Source organism: Sphaeramia orbicularis, chromosome 12, assembly GCF_902148855.1.
Source record: "Sphaeramia orbicularis chromosome 12, fSphaOr1.1, whole genome shotgun sequence".
NCBI classification, from domain to species: domain Eukaryota; kingdom Metazoa; phylum Chordata; class Actinopteri; order Kurtiformes; family Apogonidae; genus Sphaeramia; species Sphaeramia orbicularis.
This window is the reverse complement of record NC_043968.1, coordinates 11,213,609-11,238,883: the sequence shown is the minus strand read 5'-3', so window position 1 is coordinate 11,238,883 and position 25,275 is coordinate 11,213,609. Positions and strand designations below refer to the sequence as shown.

The 25,275-nt window shown below is 37.5% G+C and overlaps 1 protein-coding gene across 5 annotated transcripts in view; it reads left to right on the top strand.

Annotated features, from left to right (window-relative positions):
• The window catches only part of garnl3 (GTPase activating Rap/RanGAP domain like 3), a 141,266-nt gene that overhangs the window by 16,842 nt on the left and 99,149 nt on the right, over positions 1-25,275 (top strand). The window contains exon 1 of one of the 5 annotated variants that reach the window (XM_030149736.1): positions 10,269-10,606. The exons of the other annotated variants lie outside the window; for them this stretch is intronic. Coding sequence (XP_030005596.1) covers positions 10,557-10,606 — 50 coding nt within the window. The 5' untranslated portion in view covers positions 10,269-10,556. Of the gene's footprint in view, positions 1-10,268; positions 10,607-25,275 lie in introns of those variants that run through there. 5 annotated transcript variants of the gene reach the window in all.

Here is a 25,275-nt window from a genome sequence, read left to right as displayed (position 1 = left end):
TCTTTATGTTATTATTTTACTTGAGATCACATTGGGTTGTATGTGATCCCTAAATGAGTTTGACACCCCTGCTTTAGATTAATTATTGTTTCTGCTGAAAACTTAATCCACAACAGTTTTTATCTGAGACGGACCGATTAATTGACCGTTTTGACAGCACCGATGAGGTATACCTTGATCAGGTGGATAACATCAGACGTCCGCACTGAAATGACTCAGGGAAAATAATAGCTCAGAAAATAAATACCACTCTTTTGTTTCATTTGATGTTCAGATCCAGGTTCTTTATATAGGAAACCATTATTCTGACTGAAATTTGAAGTTGAATAGTTTTACAGTTTCTGATAAACTTAGGTTATGTAAAGGTTATTGCAAATGCTTATTTCTGACTGTCAGTTATTTTATCGGCAGGGAGTCATATCGGCCAAGGCTTTTTTCCTGAGTGTATTACGCTCTGCATTATATCCAACTGTTTTCATTATCTGCCATTAGTGAACCTCTAGTTTTGATTGTCTATGAATGTTTTATTCAGTTTATCATGGTAAATGTCAATTATTCACTGGTCCTGGTGGCTTAAATGTAAAGATTTATTTTTTTTGCACTGCTCCTAGTGTTGAATTTGTATTTGTTTTGACCAGGGCCGAATTTAGACATAGTGAGGCCCTTGGTAAGCTATATAAAGCCCTAAGCCCCCACTGAGACCCCCCATATCTATTAATAATATTCAATAATAAAGATCATGTTGTAAAATCACAAAAATTATGTCAGAGAATTCTCTAAGTTTCAACTTCTTTCTTGATCTCGCAAAGGCAAAGTCATTGAGTATGTCATCAATAGATATGCGACACAACTTATCGCTTTCTATGCACATGATACTAAGTCCAGACAATTTTTCTTCTGACATATTTGCTCTCAGTTAATTTTCTATTCTCTTTAGGTGTGAAAATGATCTTTCTCCTGAACAATTTGATTCCATCAGACATAGAAATAGTCATAACATTGCTTCCACATTTTGGAAAACTCAATGAATCTTGTCTAGAAAGATGATTTGGTGCCGATCTTTGTGTTAAATTTGTTTTTTTCCGGGTTAAATCTGCTTGACATAATCATGGAAGTGCCTCAATTCACCCGTGATCTTAAACACAATTATATATACTACTAGCGTGTTGACCCATGGGGAACCACAGGTACTACACTTCCCAAAAACCGTCACGGACTGAAGTTGGTAAATGCATTGTTCCTGTTTTTAACTTTGCTTCCCGTCAACCGTCATGGGTAACACAACAAGACTGTAGGGCTATTGTATTCCATAATGACAAATATCTCCGAAAATATTGGTCCTATCAACTAATAACTGAGATATTTAATGTGGAGATGGGGCTATTCCTCAACTGTAGATACCAAATTGGCCAGGTAAAAACGTCTGAATTTCTCAGAACTGTGCAGACACACACACACAGACACTCTGAGACCTTCCAGTATTATGAGTATCATGAGATAATTCGATGAATTATCTGTATGCTAGAAAATATTACACATCACCTATAATTCAGCTATCTAGTCAATGCAAATATAGATGATAAAGTTGCAAAATTTTATTATTAAGACCACACATTGAGTAAAAACAAAATCTGGAATTTGTTTGAGGCCCCTGCAGATCGTGAAGCCCTACCCTGTAGCTTATTTTAACTAGTAACTAATTCCAGCACTGGTTTTAACCATTGATAGGATTACTCAGGTGAGACTGAATTATACAGGGTGTCCCAAAAAAACTGACATCATTTGAGAAGTCCATAACGGTCACCTAGCTTTAAAGCCTGCAGAAACTGAAGCTTGTAGGGGGTCAGTCGCAAGTGTTTTCTTAACACAAACGGTTGACTTAAGGATCTGGGTTTCCAGGCTAGACTGCAAAAATCTAAATCTTACCAAGTGTATTTTTCTCATTTCTAGTCAAAATATCTCATCACACTTAAAATAAGACATAATCTAGATCTTGAAAATCATAATTCAAGAAATCTTACCAAGATAATTTTCACTTGTTCCATTGGCAGATTTTTTTGCTTAATTCAAGATTTTTTTTTTTGCTTAATTCAAGCAAAAAAATCTGCCAATGGAACAAGTGAAAATTATCTTGGTAAGATTTCTGGAAATAAGATTTTCAAGATCTATTGTCTAACAATAAGTTCTTATATCTCACTTACAAATGACTCTTTAAGTGATTATGTCTTATTTTAAGTGTGAATAGATATTTTGACTAGAAATGAGAAAAATACACTTGGTGAGATTTTGAGCTTTGCAGTGTTGCTCTTTGCACAGACTTCTTTGAACTCCAACTGAACGTTTCCCAAACTTGGTTTACCACCTCTTCTGAAACTGCCAGTCTTCCAGATCCTTTTTTCCAACACAAACAGCCTTCCTCTTGAAACTTCTCATGCCTCGTCCGTATCTGCTTTCCCGTTGGTGCTTGTTTCTGAAATTTTCTAACAAATTCACATTCACGCATTCACAATTGACTGAGTTTGGATGTACTTCAGTACACAGAACACCTTTTCTGTTGCAGTAAATGACATGTCTATTCCTGAAAGCAGAACAATAAAAATGATTACACTTTTTTGAATGAAAAGAGTAAACAAATTTTAAACAAAATATTAGGCGATGAAATTATGTAAAATTTATGGGAGACCCCGTATAAACATGTTCATTCAGCCAAGGCTCAGGAGATAACCGAAGGGTTGGCGGTTTGAATCCCACTCTGACCTAGTCGGTCCTCTGTAACCTTGGGCAAGACACTTCACCCTCCTTGCCACCAGTGTCACTCACACTGGTGTATGAATGCGTATGAATGTTCGGTGGTGGTCGGAGTTTGGCGCAAATTGACAGCCACGCTTCCGTCAGTCTGCCCCAGGGTAGGTGTGGCTACAAACGTAGTGTACCACCACCAGAGTGTGGATGTGAGAGTGAATTACTAATGGATAATTAATGTAAAGTGCTTTGGGTGCCTTGAAAAGCACTATATTTAATCCATGTTTTCATCAGGGTTTGTCTGTTTGTCTGTTAGAAAGATAACTCAAAAAGTTATGGACGGATTTTGATGAAATTTTCAGGAAATGTTGATACTGGCACCAGGAACAAATGATTAAATTTTGATGGTGATGGGGGGGCTGATCTGCCTTGGCGGAGGTCTGTGCTCTCCAAGTGCTTTTCTAGTTATTATTGTTATTACTTCCACCAGGAGGTATTGTGATCACTTTGCTTTGTGTGTTTGTTTGCTTGTGTGATTGTTAGCAACTTTACAGGAAAACTGTTAAAACCATCTTTACCAAATTTTCCCCACAGATAGGCCTAGGCCCTGGAACCAACCCATTAAATTTTGGGCCAAGTAGGCCAAAGTTCAAGGTCACAGCAAGGTCACAAAATCTACAATTTTCTTATCTCTCATCATTGAGCAATTTTCGAAAATTCATAAAAAATTCACAACGACTCCGATTAGCCTCCAATTTGATCCATCTGTAGCTTATAACAATATCTTGTATCTGGCTCAAAATTATCCACATCTGCTGTGGAATGTGGACTCTGTGGACATTTCAATTTAACATTGAAAATCCCATTAACCACACATTTTTCATTATAACTCAACAAATATTGATTGGAATTGAATATAATTTGACATACACATGACTGGTACCAAGCTTCAACTTCTTCTGCTGTATGGAACAACGTGGAAACTGTTTAATTTAAAAGGAAATAGTCGATCCACACATGCACACCATTTGGGGTGCTTGGCGGAGGTTTGTGTTCTCTGAACACTTGTTCTTGTATTTGATTGTTCTATGATTGCCGTTGTTTTTGTGTGTATGTGAGCAGGATCGCACAAAACTTCTGTATAATGTCCATGAAACTTAATGAAAGGGCAGGACATGAGCCGAGGATGAATCCATTGAATTTCTAAACACATCCTACAATTGGGCTGAAACCTGCATTTTTCTTTTCTTTACTTTTTTCACTTTCACTTTCATTGTATTTGATTGAATTACCGTGGGGGCGGTCATTGTCTCTCTCTTAGGACAGGTGAAGTGTACCAGCTTAAATTAGGGCAGCGACACACAAAAAGCTTTTGTTTGTTGTGGATCTATGTCTTGTTTTCTATTGTGAGGAATCTGTGGATTATATTCATCACCTGGAGCAGTCGTCTGTCATTTTGAACTAGTTTTTTTTTTTTTCTCCTGTCCCTCAGTGGCAGTTTCAGACAGGATCTCTTCCAGGCCATTGCACACACACTTCAACGGATTTATCTGTGAACAGGAAGTCTTCCTCCCTGAACTTCCTGTTACAGTCTGGCTTCACAAGCAACTATTAAAAGAAACAGAAACTCATATGTGATGCCAGTGCAAATCAAAAAGTGCTGTAGAGAACTGTCTGTTTATACTAATGTTTACGTGTGTCCTATTGCCCCAGGCTCTAATTAGAGGTGGGGGTGTTCAGGTATCTCAGGTTTGTTTTTTTTGTAACTGAATCCTTACGTGAGAGAATGAAGGTGTTGCTTTATTCCAGGGTTCCCTCATGAAAAGCCTTTATTCTACGCTGCGGGCTGTTCCAGATTACAGTCGCATTTCAGCATGAGCTATTTATAAAGGAAGTCACATTCAGAGAAAGGGAAAATATGGTGTGTGTCGGTAGCTTTAGGTGTTTTCCTGTGGTGTAGCGTGCCACAGAGGGGGGTTTTCTACTTATTAAAAATTGATGCGGAGCTGAGTGCTGTGTAGCTTGAGCCGAGCATTCCTGCACTCTTTCATGTTGTGTGTTTGTGTGTGTGTGTGTGTGTGTGTGTGTGTGTGTGTGTGTGTGTGTGTGTGTGTGTGTGTGTGTGTGAGCTGAAGACACAGGCTGTGGCCAGGCTATTGTGAAGGTATCAGATTTACCTAAGCTCACATTTCACCTGCTTGTCTCTGTGTGTTTGTGTGCGTCAAGAGAGCGTCGCATATTGAAATCCACATTCGTGTGTTTTATTCATGCGTACTCGTCCTCCTCATGCCCAGTATTTTCTCTCCATAGTTTGATAGTTTATTGCAGAAGTTAACCCTTTACAGGGCACTCATAGAAATACTCTGAAATTCTAAATGTCAACTTGTCCGATAAAGGGTTAACACAGTGTTTTTCAACTTTGGGGTCGACCACCACTAACACTTGGTTTGGAAGTGGATTTCCAAGATTTGGCTGTGGTATATTTAGCTCAATGTTTTTCAACCTGTGGCTCAGTTGGTCGAGCGGTTGGCAGAGTCGTCCAATGACCAAAGGGTTGGCGGTTCGAATCCTGGCTCCAACTGTCCACATGTCGAAGTGTCCTTGGGCAAGACACTGAACTCTACATTGGTGGGTGAATGTAAGGAATTGTAAAGTGCTTTGGGCACCATGAAGGTGTCAAAAATGTGCTATATAAATTCAGTCCATTTACCATTCCATTTGAGATTATTGCCTCACTGTAACCGTTTTTTTTCCAACACAAGTGTGTTTATTTATTTCCAGAGAAAATAATCCCTCTACAACAAATAATTAATAATACAAGCGCAAAACAGAACTGTCACAGTAAGGCTCATCTTTAATAAGATAAACATGTCAGGGCAGTAGTATGTGATGATTAAATGGTAAATGAACTTAACTTATATAGTGCATTTTCTACACCTTCATGGTGCCCACACCCATTCACACACACTCATACACCAGTAAGCGGCTGCCACCATGCAAGGTGCTGCCAGACTGGACTGGCAGCAATTTAGGGCTCAGTGTCTAACCCAAGGACACTTTGATTATTTGATGAGGATTCAAACTGCTGACCCTTTGGTCATTGGATGACCCGCTCTACTAAACTGAGCCACAGTTGATAATTGGCACAGTCCAAAACATAAGTCAACCGTAAAAGTCAATGGTGGCCCAAAAGTTAACTTAGTTATCCCGAAGCGAAAAGCATTTCAAATAAAGCAAAGAATAGACAAAGAGATAATAATAATGGATTAGATTTATATGAACGCATACTCAAAGCGTGCACAGTGGATCCATTATTCATTCACTCACACACTCTCCCTCTGGTGGTGGTAAACTACATTTGTATCCACAGCTGTCCTGGGGCAGGCTGACAGAAGCATGGCTGCCAATCTGTGCCTACGGCACCTCCGACCACCACTGAAACATTCATACGCCAGTGTGAGTAGCAGCACTGGAGGCAAGGAGGGTGAAGTGTCTTGTCCAAGGACACAACAGCACATGACTGGGACAGAGCAGGATTAGAACCGCCAACCGTTCGGTTATTGGACGACCCACTCTACCATCTGAGCCATGGCCACCCCAGGAGACATAAATACATAGCAATACTCATTTGTTGATGGTTGCCATACAAGGAGAGCACGCCTCCAATGCTCTTTTTCCCTCTAAGAACACCATAAAAGATCTCCACCTACTGTCGAAGATAAAAGATTTACCCTTTAACGTAAAAGTGAGTTTGTCCAGTGCTAGAGAGTCTGACAGTCCTGCAAGCCAGGCACTAACATTTGGTTTGGTAGTGGATTTCCAAGATGTGGCTATGGTATATTTAGCTCAGTGTTTTTCAACCTTGGGGTCGGGACCCCACATGGGGTCACCTGGAATTCAAATGGGGTCGCCTGAAATTTCTAGTAATTGATAAAAAAACAAAATAAAACTTACTAATAAAAATATATATGGTGAGTTAAGAGAGACAATCCCAGTACATAAAAGACATGACAAAGTGTGAAGCTGAAACTGCAGCACTGTGGTTCTGTTTATGTGTCAAATGTTCATTGTGGTCGGTTTCAGATGCTGCAGCTCTTTCATAATTCATAGTTTGAGTTCTTGTTTGTTCAGTATTAATTGTCAGCCTTGTAAATACAAACTGGACTGACTGTACATATCCTGACCGAGGAAAATAAAATTTTCATTTTGTGCAGTAATCTACACCTGACTTTTCTGCCTCCGTCCAGAATAACATACATTATATAGACTAAATGTTATCTAAAATTAACATTTATTTGCAACATAGTATAGCAAATAAACTGATCAAAAACAAATGAATTTTAACAAAAAAAACGTCTCCGTTTTGAATGTCTGGGGTCACCAGAAATTTGTGATGTTAAAATGGGGTCACGAGCCAAAAAAGGTTGGAAACCACCGATTTAGCTTGAACCATGCAAAAAAGAAATCATAGATTTATTTGTCTTGCTAAGGTTATGATTTACAGGAAAAATACCAAAGCTCACTGTAACTGTTGCTATCACTGTCTTGTAATGTGTGTGTAAATGACCAAAAATAGTCACTTGCCCAATAAAAGGTGTAGAGGAAACCTTGTATTGAAGCGCTCTGATGAATGTGGCTGTAGAGTGTTGTAGTGACTACCACTATCAGATGTTTGTATGCCAAGAGATGATCAATACAAGACCTTGAAATCGAGAAAAAGAAAACAGATGAGACAGAAGTGCACGCTAAAGAGGTAAAAGAAGAGACTAGACAGTGAAAGATGGACAGAAACACAGAAGGAAAGGATGCTTGAATGAATGACCTCATCATTGCATCAACCTGTTACTGAGTAGGGTTCTAGGTGGACCCAGGAGAGCACATAAGAGTGATTGATTAGGCATCTGAGAAGCTGAGGAACCAGATCAGTTTCTCCTTGAAGACAAATTGAAGGGAATTTTCATTTGCCTGCCAAAGATTAATCACCTGAGGAGGAGGTTAAAACACTGTAAGCCTGGACTTTGCATTTACTAAAATGCTTTAATTACAATGTACTTACATGATTTAATTATTACTATAAAATGTTAAGCATAGTCTACTAATTTGTAGACGTAGTTGAAAGTACGAAAAAGTTTAAGTTGAATGGATTTAAATCATTAAGTTTTAGTCATGATCACACCTTTTTATCTCTGCATTGCATCGTGGGTATTGGGCATGTTGTTGAAAATGTGTTATTTTTCTGTTCAGTGGGGTTGTGGTGTTAGTGTTAATTTGGACTTAATGTATGTATTGCAATGTTTATTGGCCTTTTTGTGTTTGTTTTTGTATTTTTGTTGAGCTGCACCATGAGTCAGAGCCATAGGCCCAACAATGGATTTACTGTTTATTTAGAACTATTCTTGTTCTATGTAAATCTTTACACCTTGCCAAATTGAAAGCACTTCCTGTGCTGGTGAATTGCATTGAGCTAACTTCTTGCCTAACTTCCATCCATGCTACATCCTACTATAATGAATGTTCTGTGTCCGGTGTTTGTCCGATCGATGTCCCGATCTTGGAGCACAGGACAGCGTTTGTATGGGTTTTCCTCAACCTTCACAGGCCCGATCACTGCCAAACTCGCCAAATGAATAGAGACATTACCTGACTATCTACTAGGCACACTTTTATGCCTGTATTCAAATGTTGCGAGGTATGCTGGGCGATTTTAGCAGGGTCCCAGCTCACCCCAGAGCGGCTCCCAGCTCACCTCGGACCAGAAGGCTGCAGTTCACTACCGCTGTATGAATTTAATCATGCTTCACAGGCCAAACAAGTACGTGCTCTTCCCTTCATGCCTCACATGTTGGCTCAAATTATTACCTGCACAGTGCAAAGGTGGGGTCTGAGATCTTAGAAAAATGGTTCGAGCAAGCTACATTTTGAAAATACTCAATTCAAAAGTCCAAACCCCTTTCTTCAGATGTCCCTCCGAAGCCACGCCTCCAGAGTAGTGGCACATGCGATGCTTGTTCCCGTGGGTTCACGAGCGCACAGCAACAATTCACCGGCTGAGGCTCTGTTCTGCTCCGTACCTGGGTTGGGCTCCGATGCCATCTACGGTCCGGTCCGGCCGAACTGTCTCCGACACCGGCTGAAGCTCCATCCCCTGCTTTGCTCCCGTACACCTCGGGCTCCTACCCCGACTACGGCCCCAGCTGAGCCTCCGGCTGGCATATCCATGCATAGCTCATTCAGTTTCTTCTAACACCCCCGCTCTTCCAGAACAGCCCCAGTTCAGACCTATGGGACTAATGTTACATTTCCTAGTGGTTTAAGTTAGTGACAAAACAGTTTGCAGGTGAACTTTCCATCCTAATATAACTCATATAGCCAGGTCCTGGCTATGCTTCCTGTACAAGGCTCCAGCCTCTGGGAATGCGAAGAGGGGGGAAGGGGGGAGGTGTGAATGGCAGTTGAGTTTGATAGACATATCACCGTTCAATCATTTCGAGTGGGCACTCGAAATGATGGGATGGTGTTTTTTCAGTCCTGCCTGTTCCACAGGTGACTGATTTTTTTTTTTTTAATTTTTGTGTTAGAGCATTTAATTAATTAGTTGTAATTGGGGTGTGAAGGGGGTTTTAAGGAATATAATAAAAAATGCTCCAGAAAAACATCTCAGACCCCACCTTTAAATGGTAGTTTACAAATGGATAGTGGTGGCAGACAAGTTCTACTTATCATGCTATCGTACAATGGCACCACGGTTACAATGCCGCTAGTTATATTAAGTTGAATAATTATACAAAGCAATTTCTATTGCAAAAGATTTTAATTTAAATCAACTTGGAATTGAGTCCAATGAACTGATGATATTAAGTCTAATGATTATACAAAGCAATTGACACTGCAACAAATTTTAAGTTTAATTAACTTGGCATTTAGTGTGTTTTACTTAAAATAGCAATTCCATTCAAATCAAGCATTTCAGTTTAATAAACTCAAGTTTTCATTACTCATTACTTAAATTTTTTAAGGCAACCAGTTACCTCAGATGTTTTCAAGTACACTTATCCGGTCTTGGAGATGCAATGCTTTTCTTTCTTGTGTCACTACCATTTAATCACCCAAAACAGTTTGTAAAGTAGCATTTTGCACGTATAAGTTTCTCTCTCATATTCCTACTCTGCTCTCAACCGGATGATGTGACGCGACCCCCAACCGGGACCTGCACTGTGTAGTCCTGACATCACTTTGCGCTCCAGGATAGAGTCACTGTGGAAAAGCTTCACAGTGACGGTGATGTAACAGCTGTGCTTTTCACATCTCTATGGGAAAAAAGGAAAAATAAATAAATAAATAAATAAAAAGACAAAAATAAATAAATAAATGACAAAAATAAAATGCTGTGAATGCTGCTTTTTTTTTTTTTTTTACAGTGCGGAGCCTCCAGCAATGAAAAAAAAAAAAAAAAAAGACTGGAGGCTGTTCCGTCTAATTGTGGTGGATTGAAATGCACCATTGACACAAGAGTGTGTGTCAGAGGGAGAGAGAGAGAGAGGGGAGAGACAGAGAGAGAGAGAGAGCGCAGTAAAAGCCCAGCTCCCATGGCACAGCCGTTCCGCTTCATCCTGCTCTAACCAGTTGCGCACGGGCCAAACGGAGAACAGCCCGGGAGTCCGAAGACCACCGACCAGGTTTTCATCAGCTGTTGTCGGAGTTTTGCGTCGCAGTGATGTTCTTCTGCTCTTAGCGCAAGAAAAAAAAAGAGGAAAGAGGGGGAAAAAAGACGCCAGTTTGTTGTTGCTGTTGTCGCCTTGGCATCGCATGGGGACATGAACAGTGTGGATCCAGCCTCTAACAAACTGTTGACTTTCAATCAGCGGTAAAAACAAACAAACAAATATACAAAACTAAAAAAAAAAAAAAAAAAAAAAAAAACCTCTCCTGCTTGTGTTGCTGCATGCCACCTCTCATCTGTTGAATGCATAGGTCTGTCGGCTCTGTCATAGTCCTGCAGTACTGGCATATTTTCTGCAACAAATTAGAGCGGAGAACACCTGCTCCGTTGTGCGTAAAGTGCCTTTTACCTTTTCGTGAAGCAAATTAATGTTACAATAATCCGCAGTTTGGCTCGAGTTGGATCCATATGTGTGTATTTATACAAGACATGCGTGATTTTTTTCTGATGTTTTGCCATTTTCTCTATGATACCGGTGCGTCACTGAATCCACAAGTCTCCAGTGGAGAAGTGTGGATGCTCCAACACATAGACTATACTCCTCTGGCCGCAGTACCTCTTCATTCAACCGGTCTGTGGTGTGTGTGTGTGTGTGTGTGTGTGTGCAGCTTTGTTGCATTTGTATAGAATGTGAACTAAGTCGCAGATGGTGGCTTATTAAGTGAGCTTGCCTTTCTTTTCAGAGCAAAGACATTACAGTATGCACACGGAAAAAATATGCATTATTCATGAGATGCTTTTCGGTTGAAGGTATAGAGTGGAGGCAGCTTTGTCACAATGACAGTAGCAGAATCACGTATGTGGTCACAGAGAGGCCAAAACTGAGCAGCAGAGTTCAGATGTAGTCAAAGGTTACTTAAGAGTAGCTCATTTCTAACCTTTCTGGTGGTGGTTGGGGGGGGGGGATCTGCAAATGCCACCACTGCAGCTGTCATACCAGCTGAAGAGGACAAGCTGGAGAAGAGATGCAGCTTAGGTTGCAGACAAGAGAGGAAGCATTGTAAACATAGAGCTCCTATGGCACAGGGCTGTCAAGCCAATAGCAAAGCGCTTCCCCCTATTATGCTGCACTATTAGCGCAGACAGAAAAGGTGTTATGTTCATACTGTCATAAAAATACCCTATCATGTTTCTGTGATGAGGATCTTGGCTTTTCTGGATCTTTATTATTTATGTACAGATGAAATCCACTACGCGTGTTTAAAAAAAAAAAAAAAAAACTCCTAAAGCTACTTCTTCATGGTGTCGTACTGTGGAATAACTTAAAGGCTCTTTTAGAAATGTGCTGTGTACTTGGACTGTGCACCAAGGATGTCTAGCATGTGTTATCAAAGCAATGACAGTTGTTTTTATATACATGTTAGTACAGACTCATTGCAAATTCATGTATATTAGCTGAATGTATCGGATGCATTTGGGTTGAAAAAATGTTATATTATTAGATACAATTCAAAAGCTTTTCAAATTGTTTTATAGATTAAATAAAACTGTCTTTCTGTATTTTAGTTGACAGCCATAGCTTCACACTGTCTGGATTTGTTGAATTTAAATAAGACCCATCCTTTAGTGAACAGAGGAGGTGATGGCTAATATGTGATACAGATATAATTTTGTTGTATTTCTTTAATTTTGAGAAATAATACCAAATTGATTGAGAATTCCTGAACTTAAATGAACATTCATTTTAGACTTGTATTTGCCTTGCTTAGATTTATTTTGCCGTCTACAGCAAACTTATTCTAAATTAAGCAATATGTCAACGAGATGGATTTCTACAGATTACTGAAAATTCTAAACTTTGTAGAGCTGCAACCGATTAATCGATTAGGTGCTTGAAGCGAATGCAAAAATTCATGATTCCATTAACTGGCTCGAACTGATTGAAGGGAAATATTCTATTGCAGTTTTCCTGAATTGAAGCTTCTTTGTGCGTCGCAATAAGCGTCCGTGTGAAACACAACAATGGAACCAATGTTTAACAGCAGAGAAATGAAGGAAACAAAGCTTTGATTCAGGAGAATTGTGGTTGAATGATTTTGGGGGGTTTTTTGGATCACTTTGGGTCAATTAATCGGTTGCAGCTGTGAAACTTTGTAAAAAAAAAGAAGAAAAAAGTTTGATTGCATTTAAAAACAGAGAAAACATCCATTTGAAGATGGATCACAAAATGGCATTTTATTGGTCTAGTGCTGTTTTTTTGGTTTTTTTTTCCGACTACAGGGATATATGTAGGCTGTGTTACAGGATTTGCAAAATGTTGGCCATAACTTTGAAATTTTGTGCAATTTCTCGTGATGGTTGTGGTGAGCATTGAAGTTGTGATGTCGGTCTTTGGTGTTTCTCGTCACTATGCTGAATTAAGGTCTTGACTTGTATGTGTGTTTTTAATCTTCTAATAAGTTTAAACTCATATAGTATTTACCTGAAATGATGCAAGCTTTTTGTTGAGTACCTCTTCAGGGTTTAGTATGATGTCAGACTGTGTGATTTATGCTTCACATTTATATGGATCCTTTCAGTGGACACTGTCCATTGTCTATGACAGAAACCAACCCTTTCCCGTACTCCATTACTGAGGGCAGCAGTTGAGCAATGAATATCCATTTACCCCTTTCTGTTTCAGAGCGATTCCTCTTTGGTCTGAGCTTTCACAGTCATTTTTCATTGGCTAACAGACATTAAGTCATCCTGGACAGTGAATATGTCAACTGTTGTGGGGCAGGATTGAAACCACGATATTTAAACGTATAGCCGTATTTAACACAGTATACTGGTTTATACTATAAAATATCTTACATGGACCGTATACCACTATGAAAATTAAAGGAATAGTTCAATAGTTTGGGTAATGTGCTTATGTGCCCCCAGCAGAGAGTTAGATGAGAAAATCAATACAATAAAGGTTACAGACAGCAGCTGTTTGGCCTAGCTTAGCATAAATTTAACTGCAAATAGGTGACTTTCTGGTTCCTGCGGTTGCCAGGCAACCAGCTGATTCTCCAGTCACACGTCATTGCATCTGGCCAAGAAGAAGTTTGGCATATAACCCACAACTGGTTTCCAATTTTCAATTTCCATGCAGATTAAGCAAGATGCTTTGTGTTGAGTGGAGAACTAAAGACAGGGCTAGACTAGCTCTGTCCTGTTTGCATTTTTTTATGCTAAAACTAAGCTAACTAGCTGCGGCAAAGATACTCTGGACTAAAGATGATAGAGTCCAATCTGGCTGGTTCCACTGTGGATGGAAATGTAAAGGCTAATTGGTTTATGTTTCGATCATGAGTATCAGTGTGACTCACTGATGTATGTTACTGTTCTAATATTTCTGATAGTCTTGTGGAAGAAGGGTGGATTTATTAGCTGTGATGTGTAGGGCTGTGTATTGGCAAGAATCTGGTGATACGATACAAATCACAATGCTAGGATCACGATACGATATATCCCGATATATCATGACACTGTTAAAAAGGCAATTTTTTGTTTGTTTCTTTTTTTTTTTTTTATGATTATTTTCTTGAAGAATTGAATTACACCAGAAATATGCACAAATAATAAACACATTTTTATTGGATCAGAACAGGACCTAATGCTATATCAGAAAAGTTATCCTTTGTTAAAACTTAAATTATATTTTACAGACATTACAGTTTAAGATCCTGTTCAAATGTTCATATTCTATTAGTTCATAACTAATATCATAACATTATTTTATGCAATCCCAACAAAGAAACTAACATTATTTAATAAAAGAGTGTTAAAATAATAATAAATAAAATATAAACAAAAAAACACAAACAAAAAAAACAAAAATGAACCTCCACAATATCTGCATTTGATTAAATACCTAAAAATACTGATACAGTACTTTTTAATATCGATACAGTATTGTGAAATGAAATATCACAATATATTGCAGAACCTGATATTTTCTTACACCCCTGGTTATGTGAGAAGTTAATGTCATGTTTTTGTAAGCTTAGTTGTATTTACCTTTAGTTTTGATGATAAAGAAGAAAAGACGTGTGTTTAGACTCACCTCAAACTGTGACTCTCAAAACGATTATTAAATTAGTATTAGATCTGATCAGGTGGCATAGTATTTGGTCTATGAATAAGATGTTAAAGATCATCACAGAGGTAATCTGATTATTATGGAACCAACAGTTTTTACAGAATAGTTGTTCAGCAGGGGTCTCAAACTCATTTTCTTTCAGGGCCCACATTCAGCCCGATTTCATCTCCAGTGGGCCGGACTAGTAAAAAAAATAACATAATAACCTATAAATAATGACAACTCCAAATTTTTGTTTTTATTTGAGTGGAAAAAAACCCCTATTAAATGATAAAGCATACTTACTTTTATAAACTATCCAAACAAAAGAGATGTGAATAACCTGAAAAAACTGAAATTTCTTTAGAAAAATAAGTGCAATTTTAACAATATTATGCCTCAACTTATCATTTCTACATGTGCATTATGGATCGGATCTACAAAGACACTAAACACTTAGTAACAGGCAGAAAATTGTTAAAATTGTGCTTAATTTTCTTTAGACATTTCAGGTTGTTCATATTTGTTCAAGTTATTCACATTTTATTGTTACAGGATAGTTTTTAATTGTTAATATCATAATTTAATGTTATTTCTTGCACTAAAACAAAGACAAAAATTTGAAGTTGTCATTATTTATAGGCATAATGTAAAATTTTTTTCACATCAAACCAAGAGGAAGATATGGAGTCATTATTTTTTGTAGGTTATTATGTTATTATTTGACTGTAGATCATATTGGTCTGTATGTGGAACCGGAACTAAAATGAGTTCCACAGCCTTGACTGTGGAATTTTTACACTTTGCAAATTCACCCAGGGGCCATATTGGAACCTTTGGCACTATTGGAACTATTTGGACCCTGGGCCACATGTTTGAGACCTCTGTTGTTCAGTGACCTGAGCCACTACTCCATCAGGACTCCATTCAGTCAGATCAGCCTGTGGTCTCCTTTCGAAGGCCCCATTATCCCCAAAATTGACCATTATCTTTGCTGCATTCATATTTATCATATTTTTAACCTCCTGAGACCCAGGAAATGTCAGCGAAGTACAAGCTTTTTGTGTTTTTTATTAAATAAGTACCTATATTGGAAACATCATGATGCAACAGTTTTTTCACATGCAGTTTTTAAAATTTTTATGGAATGTCCTTTGTGGTGGACAGTTTTATTTTATTTTTTTTGGTATAAAGTTGTGAAACTCTTGTCCACAAATGTGAACATAAAACCCATAGCTGGATCTGAGGAGGTTAAGTCAAGTAAGAAGCATGATCTCCAATATTACGCGCACATCGCAGCAGATGCTCTTTTTTAAATTCCATTCTTTGCACATTTCACACTTGTGAGCTCTTTAACAGGTCAGTGTCCTCATCAGTCTGGCAGCATTAGCCTATACCTCCTTGAATAAGTGTCAACACGACGTGAATACTATTTATATCCGCTTTATTTGACAGAAACCCCCTTGTGTGTAAACAGCTCTTAGTTTATCACAGGTTACACTTCCAGCATGTGTCAAGATATTTCACAGTTTAAAAAAGTGACAAAGCTAGAACTGTCATAATGAGTATTTTCCCGTAGAACACAAGGAGAGAAAAAGGGTCTACCGCTTCAGCGTTTCTAATGAACCTGCAGTTTCAAACACCGATATGATCATGAGCCTTTTTTTAAGAGTAGATGAGCTCCACCAGGAGATGGAGAGGTTTCATTAGGCTCAAAGAGAACAGTGGGTGGAGGGGCTTCACTTAATCATCTGTCTTCAAGGTACAACCCTTATCATGACCCAGTCTCAAAGGACGGGTGAAGGGTAGGAACTATCAGGGGCTTGAAGAAAAAAAGAGGGTGCACCTAAAGGTAAAGGCCATGATAAAGTGCATGATTTGGTGGAATAAACCCCACCTTCATCTACAGTAGAGGAAGGGAGCATGCAGGAAGACCATGAATGAGGAAGCACTGGAGGATACATCCTGCTGTACAGATGCATTTTAAAACGCTTCCTTAAAGCCTGAGTGTACATTATGTATTAACTCTGCCTTCATCTTCCCTGCAAAGAGAGAGAGAGAGAGAGAAACCTGACCAGAGAGGGGGGAGGGAGAAATGTGGTCCACTCAGACTTTCATATAGATCAGGGTCTCAAACTCATTTTCTTTCAGGTTCCACATTCAGCCCAATTTGATCTCCAGTGGGCCAGACCAGTAAAATAATTGCATAATAACCTATAAATAATGACAACTCCAAATTTTTATCTTTGTTTTAGTGCAAAAAAACCCATTAAATTATGAAAATACTTACTTTCAGAAACTATCCAAACAAAAAAGATGTGAATAATGTGAAAAAACTGAAATTTCTTAAGAAAAATAAGTGCATTTTTAACAATATTCCTCCTCAACTTATCATTTCTACATGTGCATTACGGATCGGATCTACAAAGACACTGATATTCGTCCATCAGTCTCGATGATGACTTTGACTTCAGTTTTTATAGGTCCTGGAGTGGCTTGTCAGCCCTATTTTTGCCCTGAAGTATCTGCCACAAAGACACTAAATACTGAGTAACAGGCAGAAAATAGTTAAAATTGTGCTTAATTTTCTTTGGACATTTCAGGTTGTTCATATTTGTTCAGGTTATTCACATTTTATTGTTTCAGGATAGTTTGTAAATGCAAATATTTTCATAATTTAATGTTATTTTTTGCACTAAAACAAAGACAAAAATTTGAAGTTGTCATTATTTATTGGCATAGTGTAATATTTTTTTCACATCAAACTGAGAAGAAAATATGGAGTCATTATTTCTTGTAGGTTTTTATGCTGTTATTATTTGACTGTAGATCATATTGGTCTGTATGTGGAACCTGAACTAAAATGAGTTCAACAGCCTTGACTTTGGAATTTTTGCACTTTGCAAATTCATCCCATGGGCTGGATTGGAACCATTGGTGGGCTGCATTTGGCCCCCGGGACGCATGTTTGAGACCCCTGATATAGATGCTCCCTAACACCATTCACACATGTATTCAGTTCAGTTCAGTTTGGGGGTCAACTGGCTGTGGATTTTTATTTAACCCTATAACAACAAATGTGTCATATTTGATACATGAGTTTTGAAGCCCTCTGCATGATCAGTGTGATGTTTATTTTCTTGAAAAACCTGATGTATACAATTAGATACATGCAATACACCAATAATCCACCAGGGGGGAGGAATGTGTTAATCAGAGGCATTTTCAGTGACACTACAAGACTGTCATTAATGAGAAAGGAGGCAGAACTTTACCAGTTTTGAAAAGGAATTACCAAGTTGTTAGACATGTTTGTGTTATATTATGTTTTGGTTTGTTCAAAAATAATAATATTTGAGCATTGAGACCCGATGTATCTAATATGATACAAAACTGAAACTCATACATGGAAATTGATATATGAAAAAAACTAGAGCTGCAACCGATTTATCGATTAGGTGCTTGAAGAGAATGCAAAAATTCACGATTCGATTAATCGACTCGAATTGATTGAAGGGAAATATTGTATTGCAGTTTTCCTGAATTGAAACTTCTTTGTGCGTCACAATAAGTGTCCATGTGAAACACAACAGTGGAACCAATGTTTAACAGCAGAGAAATTAAGGAAACAAAGCTTTGATTCAGGAGAATTGTGGTTGAATGTCACCAGTCACAAGTGCTCCTGGAGGATTCTGTTGGGTTTCTGTAAATTGGCTTAGAGTCTGGTTTTGACCAACTCTATATATAAAGTGTCATGAGATAACTTTTGTTGTGATCTGGTGCTATATAAATAAAATTTGATTGGTTCATTGATTTGATTGGTTTTCCCCTGTAAGTTGCTTTGGAAAAAGCGTCTGCCAAATGCATAAATGTAAATGAATGATTTTTTTTTTGGATCACTTTGAGTCGATTAATCAGTTGGAGCTCTAAAAAGAAACATTTTTTTGGTTGTTCAGAAGGACCAATAAAGGCTCCAGTTTCAAAGAACTGGAATTTTCTGCCAGTGATGTAATGGTTCAGGCTTTACAGTGTTAAAGGTTGATATGATGACAGTTTGGAGCCAGAAAAAGCTGCCATTTAATGGACATATTAAATCCCTGTCACTTCCATCATTGCATATTGTACTGCTGAATCATTCACTTTATCTACATCATTGTAATAGATACCTAAATAAATAAACTGCACCACTGTCGTTATCAGTGGTTAATCCTTTATAGTTCACTCATCGAAATACTCTGAGATTCCAAATTTCAACCTTAGTGTGTTATTGGAGGACATAACAAGATTAATTTACCTTTGTGAAAGTTTTCAAAATTTTTTATTATGTAGAAAAATAAAGGTCAATGAAGTTACCTTACTTGGTTCCTTATCCGTAAGTGGCAAAAAAATAAATAGAAAATAAAAAATTCAAGAAGTAAATGGAATGAAATGGAAAGAAACGTATTTTAGAACATTAAAACTACATCAGTGCTGATCCAGACTCCTGTCCACATCCACATGATCCCTTTGAACATCATTCCTTACATTAGTACCATTACGTCATGGTACCGAACAAAGCAGGTACACTCACTGTTCATGCAGAGGTGGACCTTACAGACCCTGGAGACCACATTGGACCTGAGATTGTTGACTCACTGTCCTCACTGTAATGTTTGTGGAAATGACCAAAAATAGTCACTTGTCTGATTAAGGTTTAAAGTCAAAGTTATTAGTCAGTAAATGGATTTTATCTTGTGAGAGCATTTTTTTTCCCCTCAATTTTTTCACTTTAGGACCTAGAGTTAAATATCTGCCAGTATTGGCATCAACTTCTGGTGATTTATATTTTCTAAAACATTCTATTGGTGCTGATTAGTAGGCCTAACCCATTACTCTGTCTATCTCTACTTCAGTTTGCTTCATTTTACAATGTATGGAGCATGTGCAAAAAAGTGCTATGTACCCCCTTGAACCAGTGCAGACATAATAAACACCTCCTATTGCTCTAGGCACTGGTAGGACGGGGAGGCCCCAAAGCAGAGCCATACCACCAGATAGAACTTATGCAGATGACATGAGTTTATTTTTCTGAAAGTGCTCCAGACTAAGAAAACATTAATATATAAAAGTAGTGAATAGACAGTGCAGTAGATTGTGTTCAGTAAAGAACTGAGTGTGATCAGTGTAAACCAGGGGTCTCAAAGTCATTTTCTTTCAGGGGCCACATTCAGCCCCATTTGATCTCAAGTGGGCCAGACCAGTGAAATAATAGCAGAAAAACCCCAGTAAATGATGAAAATACTTACTTTTATAAACTATCGAAACAAAAAACGTGTGTGTGTATATATATATATATATATATATATATATATATATATATATATATATATGTGTGTGTGTGTGTGTGTGTGTGTATATATACACACACACATACTTATATGTGTGTGTATATATATATATATATATATATATATATATATATATATATATATATATATGTATGTATGTGTGTGTGTGTATATATATGGGCGGCTATGGCTCAGGTGGTAGAGTGGGTCGTCCAATAACCGAAGGGTTGGCGGTTCGAATCCCACTCTGTCTTAGTCAGTCCGTTGTGTCCTTGGGCAAGACACTTCACCACCACCCACACTGGTGTATGAATGTTTGGTGGTGGTTGGAGGGGCGCAAATTGGCAGCCACACTTCTGTCAGCCTGTCCCAGAGCAGCTGTGGCTACAAATGTAGTTTACCACCACTAGAGTGTGAATATGAGAGTGAATGAATAATGGGTCAATAATGTAAAGCGCTTTGGGTGTCTAGAAAAGCACTATATAAATCCATTGAATTACCTGAAAAAACTGAAATTTCTTAAGAAAAATAAGTTCAAGTTTAACAATATTATGCCTCAACTTACCATTTATACATACAGTATGCATTATGGATCGGATCTACAAAGACACTAAACGCTTAGTAACAGGCAGGAAATGGTTAAAATTGGACTTAATTTTTTTTAGACATTTCAGGTTGTTCATATTTGTTCAGGTTATTCACATTTTATTGTTAAAGGATAGTTTGTAAATGTAAATATTTTCATAATTTAATGTTATTTTTTGCACTAAAACAGACAAAAATTTGAAGTTTATTGGCATAATGTGATATTTTTTTCACATCAAACCGAGAGCAAAATATGGAGTCATTATTTTGTGTAGGTTATTATGTTATTATTTTACTTGATATCATATTGGTCTGTATGTGGAACCTGAACTAACATGAGTTCGACAGCCTTGACTGTGGAATTCCAATTCATCCCAGGGGCCAGATTGGAACCTTTGGCGGGCCGCATGTTTGAGACCCCTGGTGTAAACAGTGTCTGCTGGTCATGTACAACATGTGCAACAGTAAGGAGCAGTAAGTACCCATGTACCTGCAATCACAACAGCAGCAGGTAATTTATATAGATGACTGCAAAGATCCGATCATGTGACAAACAGCTCAGGGTTAAAACATGGATGTATTAGACCTGGATTCCAGACTCTAAAGTGGCACTTGTATATTAGTCGTGTTACTGACTTCCATGTTATGTGTCCGGTTGCACATGCAGACTAGTGTTTCACCTGCTGCTCAGATCAGATCAGTGGGTGCTCAGACTACACACTGCAGTCACCTCGTTGATGTTAAAATCTAATTTTTGGTTTTACACTTGAAAGTTATAGAAAAAAAATCAGTGATAAACACATCCATTTTCAAGCTTTTTTGTGTCTTGTCAGAAGTTTATTTGTTTGTTTTTACCACTTAGCTTTCTTCTTGCTTCTTGGGCTTTGGGGGATTTTTCATTGCAGTACCAGGAGTGGCCACTGGGGGAATTGGCACCAGTTCTCTCTCAATGGTGGTGTTGTATCTGGTTCTCTTAATACAAACACAAGTTAAACTCTGTGTCCTTACCTGGCAGTCCTGGTTCTGAGACACCTGAAACTCACATCCTGAAGCCAACAGTGGGAACAGTCTATTGTCAGAGTGGGAGGAGTCACTGTAGATGTTTTGTCCCCTCTTCAGGCAGAGTTTGCGGGACATTTCTTGTATTACTTGTAGCTGGATGTCAGTGATGTTACTGTGCAGTCTTAACCAACGGCTGGAGGCCCTTCCTGTCTGAGGCCTGAGTGATTTGAACAGAACTACGGAAACCTGAAGCTGGTTCCACCTCAGTGTCATCAATTAGGGGGGGGGGGCTGTGGACACACAAACATGTCCTGGTTACTTGAGTTACGTTTAATGTTATGTTTTTAAGAGAGTCACTTCCAGGGGTGCAAGAAAATATCGCTATCGCAGTATATTGCAATATTTCACTTCACGATACTGTATTGATATTCAAAAGTACTGTATCGATATTTTTAGGTATTTACTCAAATGCAGACATGGCAGAGGTTCATTTTTGTTTTTCCAGCTCTTTTATTTCTATATTCACATTGGTATTTTGTTCTGTTGTTTGTATACTACAAAAGTACTATTGTGATATAGCAGGTCATAAATGTAGTTTTTTTAAATTGATAATGCTGTTTTGTTAAATAATGGAAAATTCAGTTCATCCTAAAAGCACTGTTTACTGTCTGAAAGAGGCAGATGTTGGTTTTTTTTTATTGGGAATGCACAAAAATAATGTTCTGATGTTGAACATTGATTCATTGATGATTCAGAGACTGAACACTATGTATTCTTTTCGCAATAGAATATGAACATTTAAGCAGGATCTTAAGCTGTAATATCTGTAAAACATTATTTATTTATTTGTGTGTTTTTTTGTACTGGTAAAGCCGCGTGTTAAAACTTTATTTATCCAAATGCTGCACTAAAGGTTTTTCCAGAAAATAATCTTTTAAACAAAGAAACAAAAAAAGAATTTCGCCTTGTTAACAGTATCGTGATATATTGTAATATATCGTATTGTGAACCTACTATTGTGACTTGTATTGTATTGCCTAATTCTTGCCAATACACAGCCCTAGTCACTTCATTTCTATTCTTCTTCATGCTTGTATGTGTGCAAAAACTGGATGCTGCAGTAATGGTTACAATAAACAGAAAGATGAATCTGAGCAGGAAATGATTTTTCTCTGAACATTTTAATTATAGGTTAATGGATTGTAGCTCTGGCAGATTATTGGATCCAATACTTGATATTTTTTGCAATTATCAGTATTGTTTTTATCTCACTGGCTGATAGGTCATGTGCTATAGTGACGGCGCTGAGTCCTACACAGTCTAAGTTGTCTTCGTCTTCTTCGTTGTCAATAGTCACTTTTCCATTGACCCTCAAATTGCGCGAATATAAAAATTTGCCTAATGGAAAAATGACACTTTCGCCAAAACTCTCGTTTTTCAAAGAAAAGTTTTTGTGCTGGCAAGAGGTGGTTTTTCAGGCATAGTGAAATTGGTATATCATGCAAAACTGTAATGGAAAGACCTTTTTCCACAACTAGAGTCATGTGAATAAAAAACCCCAGATGTTGACAGATGTTACAACAAGCGAAGAAGAAGAGTTTTAAAAGAAACATGGCACGGTGTGTGTGGACACACTAGGAAACCAAATCATTTTTTAAATTTAGTACAGGATAGAGGGGTAGTATATAATAATAATAATAATAATAATAATAATGATAATGATAATGATAATGATAATAATAATAATAATAATAATAATAATAATGATAGTAATAATAATAATAATGAATATATCTGTAAATCAATGTGATATTTGTGTTTGTCACCATGTTTATGGAATGACTTCTTGTGTCATCTCGAACTAATAGATAAAAAAGTCATCGCATTTGTGATTTAATGAAAAAACTGACATTACACACTTCTGTTTTTTCAACATTTAGTAAATATCGGTAAAGTTTTGCATAGATGTCCAATGGAAAAGCCACAAGTGTCTTTATCATCATCGTCTTCGTTAGCAAACATCTTCTCCAATGGAACTACTGGTAAGATTCATTTCAAATTTTTTTATGTAGCTTCCGTGGGACAATGTCAACAAACTTTGTTCAATTTTGAAAAATTTTTGATTTTTTACATTTTTTTGTGAATTTTTTAAATATTAAACATTGACATTTACTTATAATGGGCCATACTTTAATGGCTTTATAACATGGAAATGGTTAGAGATATCAATATAGTTACTATTGAGCACTGATAGAAGTCATATATGGACTTTGATGTAATTAGTTGAGTTCTCCTCCACTTCTGTTGGGACGTTGATCTCCTGTATCAGGACCACAGGACTCTAACATAGCGGCAGAACCTGACAACCTCGCAAATTCAACTGGTTATTGCTTCTTGATAGAACATGCTGGTGAGATACAGGGATATTGGTCCTATTTATTTATTTTTTTCTATGAATCTAATACATGCTTCAGTAAATTACTTACATATTATAATACCTCCAACTGAAATTATGTATTGTTAAAATAATACTGAGCTGGGAGTAAATTTAAAGGCATTTCAGTTTCAAGTTTTTTGTCTAGTTTTCATTTTAATGCAAACTGATGTTGGTTGATCAGTAGTATATTCACAGACGTGCATTTAAAATCATGTATGCATTTCAAGTCTAGCTGAAAAAAAAAAAAAAAAACACAAGAAACCAGACACTGCATTGTATTCAAGGATTACTCTCATCTTACATAATCTTCACATGACACTTGTTTTCATGCAATTGCACGTTGTTACAGCAAGCAGGTTTTAAATCTTAGGGATCTGACTGATACTCCAGGTAATGTTCTGGCTAATATCTTTTTTAACATGATAAGATGCGAGGTGCTTTTTTCTTTTTCTTTTTTTCTTTTGTCTTCCAAAATGTGAGATGAGTGTGAAAATGTACCACTGAGGTGTTTCCAACCACCTGCAGGATTTTTGCTTTCTTTCATTGTCAGTCTCACCCCAATTAGCCTAACCACTATTACCATCTTTTTGGCATGAGTTTCTCAGTAAAAAGTGGCTTCCATTTACACAAACATTTCTATTTACTTCTCCAAAGAAAAAAGTAGGGTAGCCACAAGACGTCCACTGATGTCACTGGCTGTATTTAACATTTTTCTATGATTTTTGTACAATTCCTGTTGCTACTAACGGAGTCTTCTGCTTGGACTGGGGTGGATCGATGGTAATTTGATTATTGTGACTGAAGATAAGGAGTGATACATGGGTTGTTCAGTGATACGTGGTTATTGTTGGCCAACTCACTGCTACTGTATTGATCCCTGACTTACCAAAGTTCTCACAGGAGGAGTATGTTGCTCTAAACTGCTTTTCCCTTTTGCATATGGCATTGCTGGCTCACGGAGAAGTCTGTTTGTCACATCCCATGGCTAAAATGTGCTATAAACACAAAAAAATGCTGGCCTGACAGAACAATTTCCCTTGTCATTTACTAGTAATTACTAAGAGCGGCTCAGAAAGAAAAGCATTTGGATCTGCTTTTATTGCGAACTAGGAACATTCAGCTTTATTAAAAGGTTGGACTTAAGTGAGCAATTATTCTTCTTCTCTGCAGCCGGAGAAAAATAGTGTATTTCCATTTTCTCTCCATGTAGTATTACATTATGTCTTACAGTGGCTTTTAAGGTCATGCGAATATCAAACTAATCTGAAAAACAATCGAAATCCGACTGTAACTTCTTTTTTTTTTTAAAGAGAACATATTAAGAAGTTCTTGCAACTTAAGTTTGCATGTGTGTGTTTGATCGATCCTTTGTGTGCGTCTGAGATTGCATTTACCGTGTATGCGTTTGACT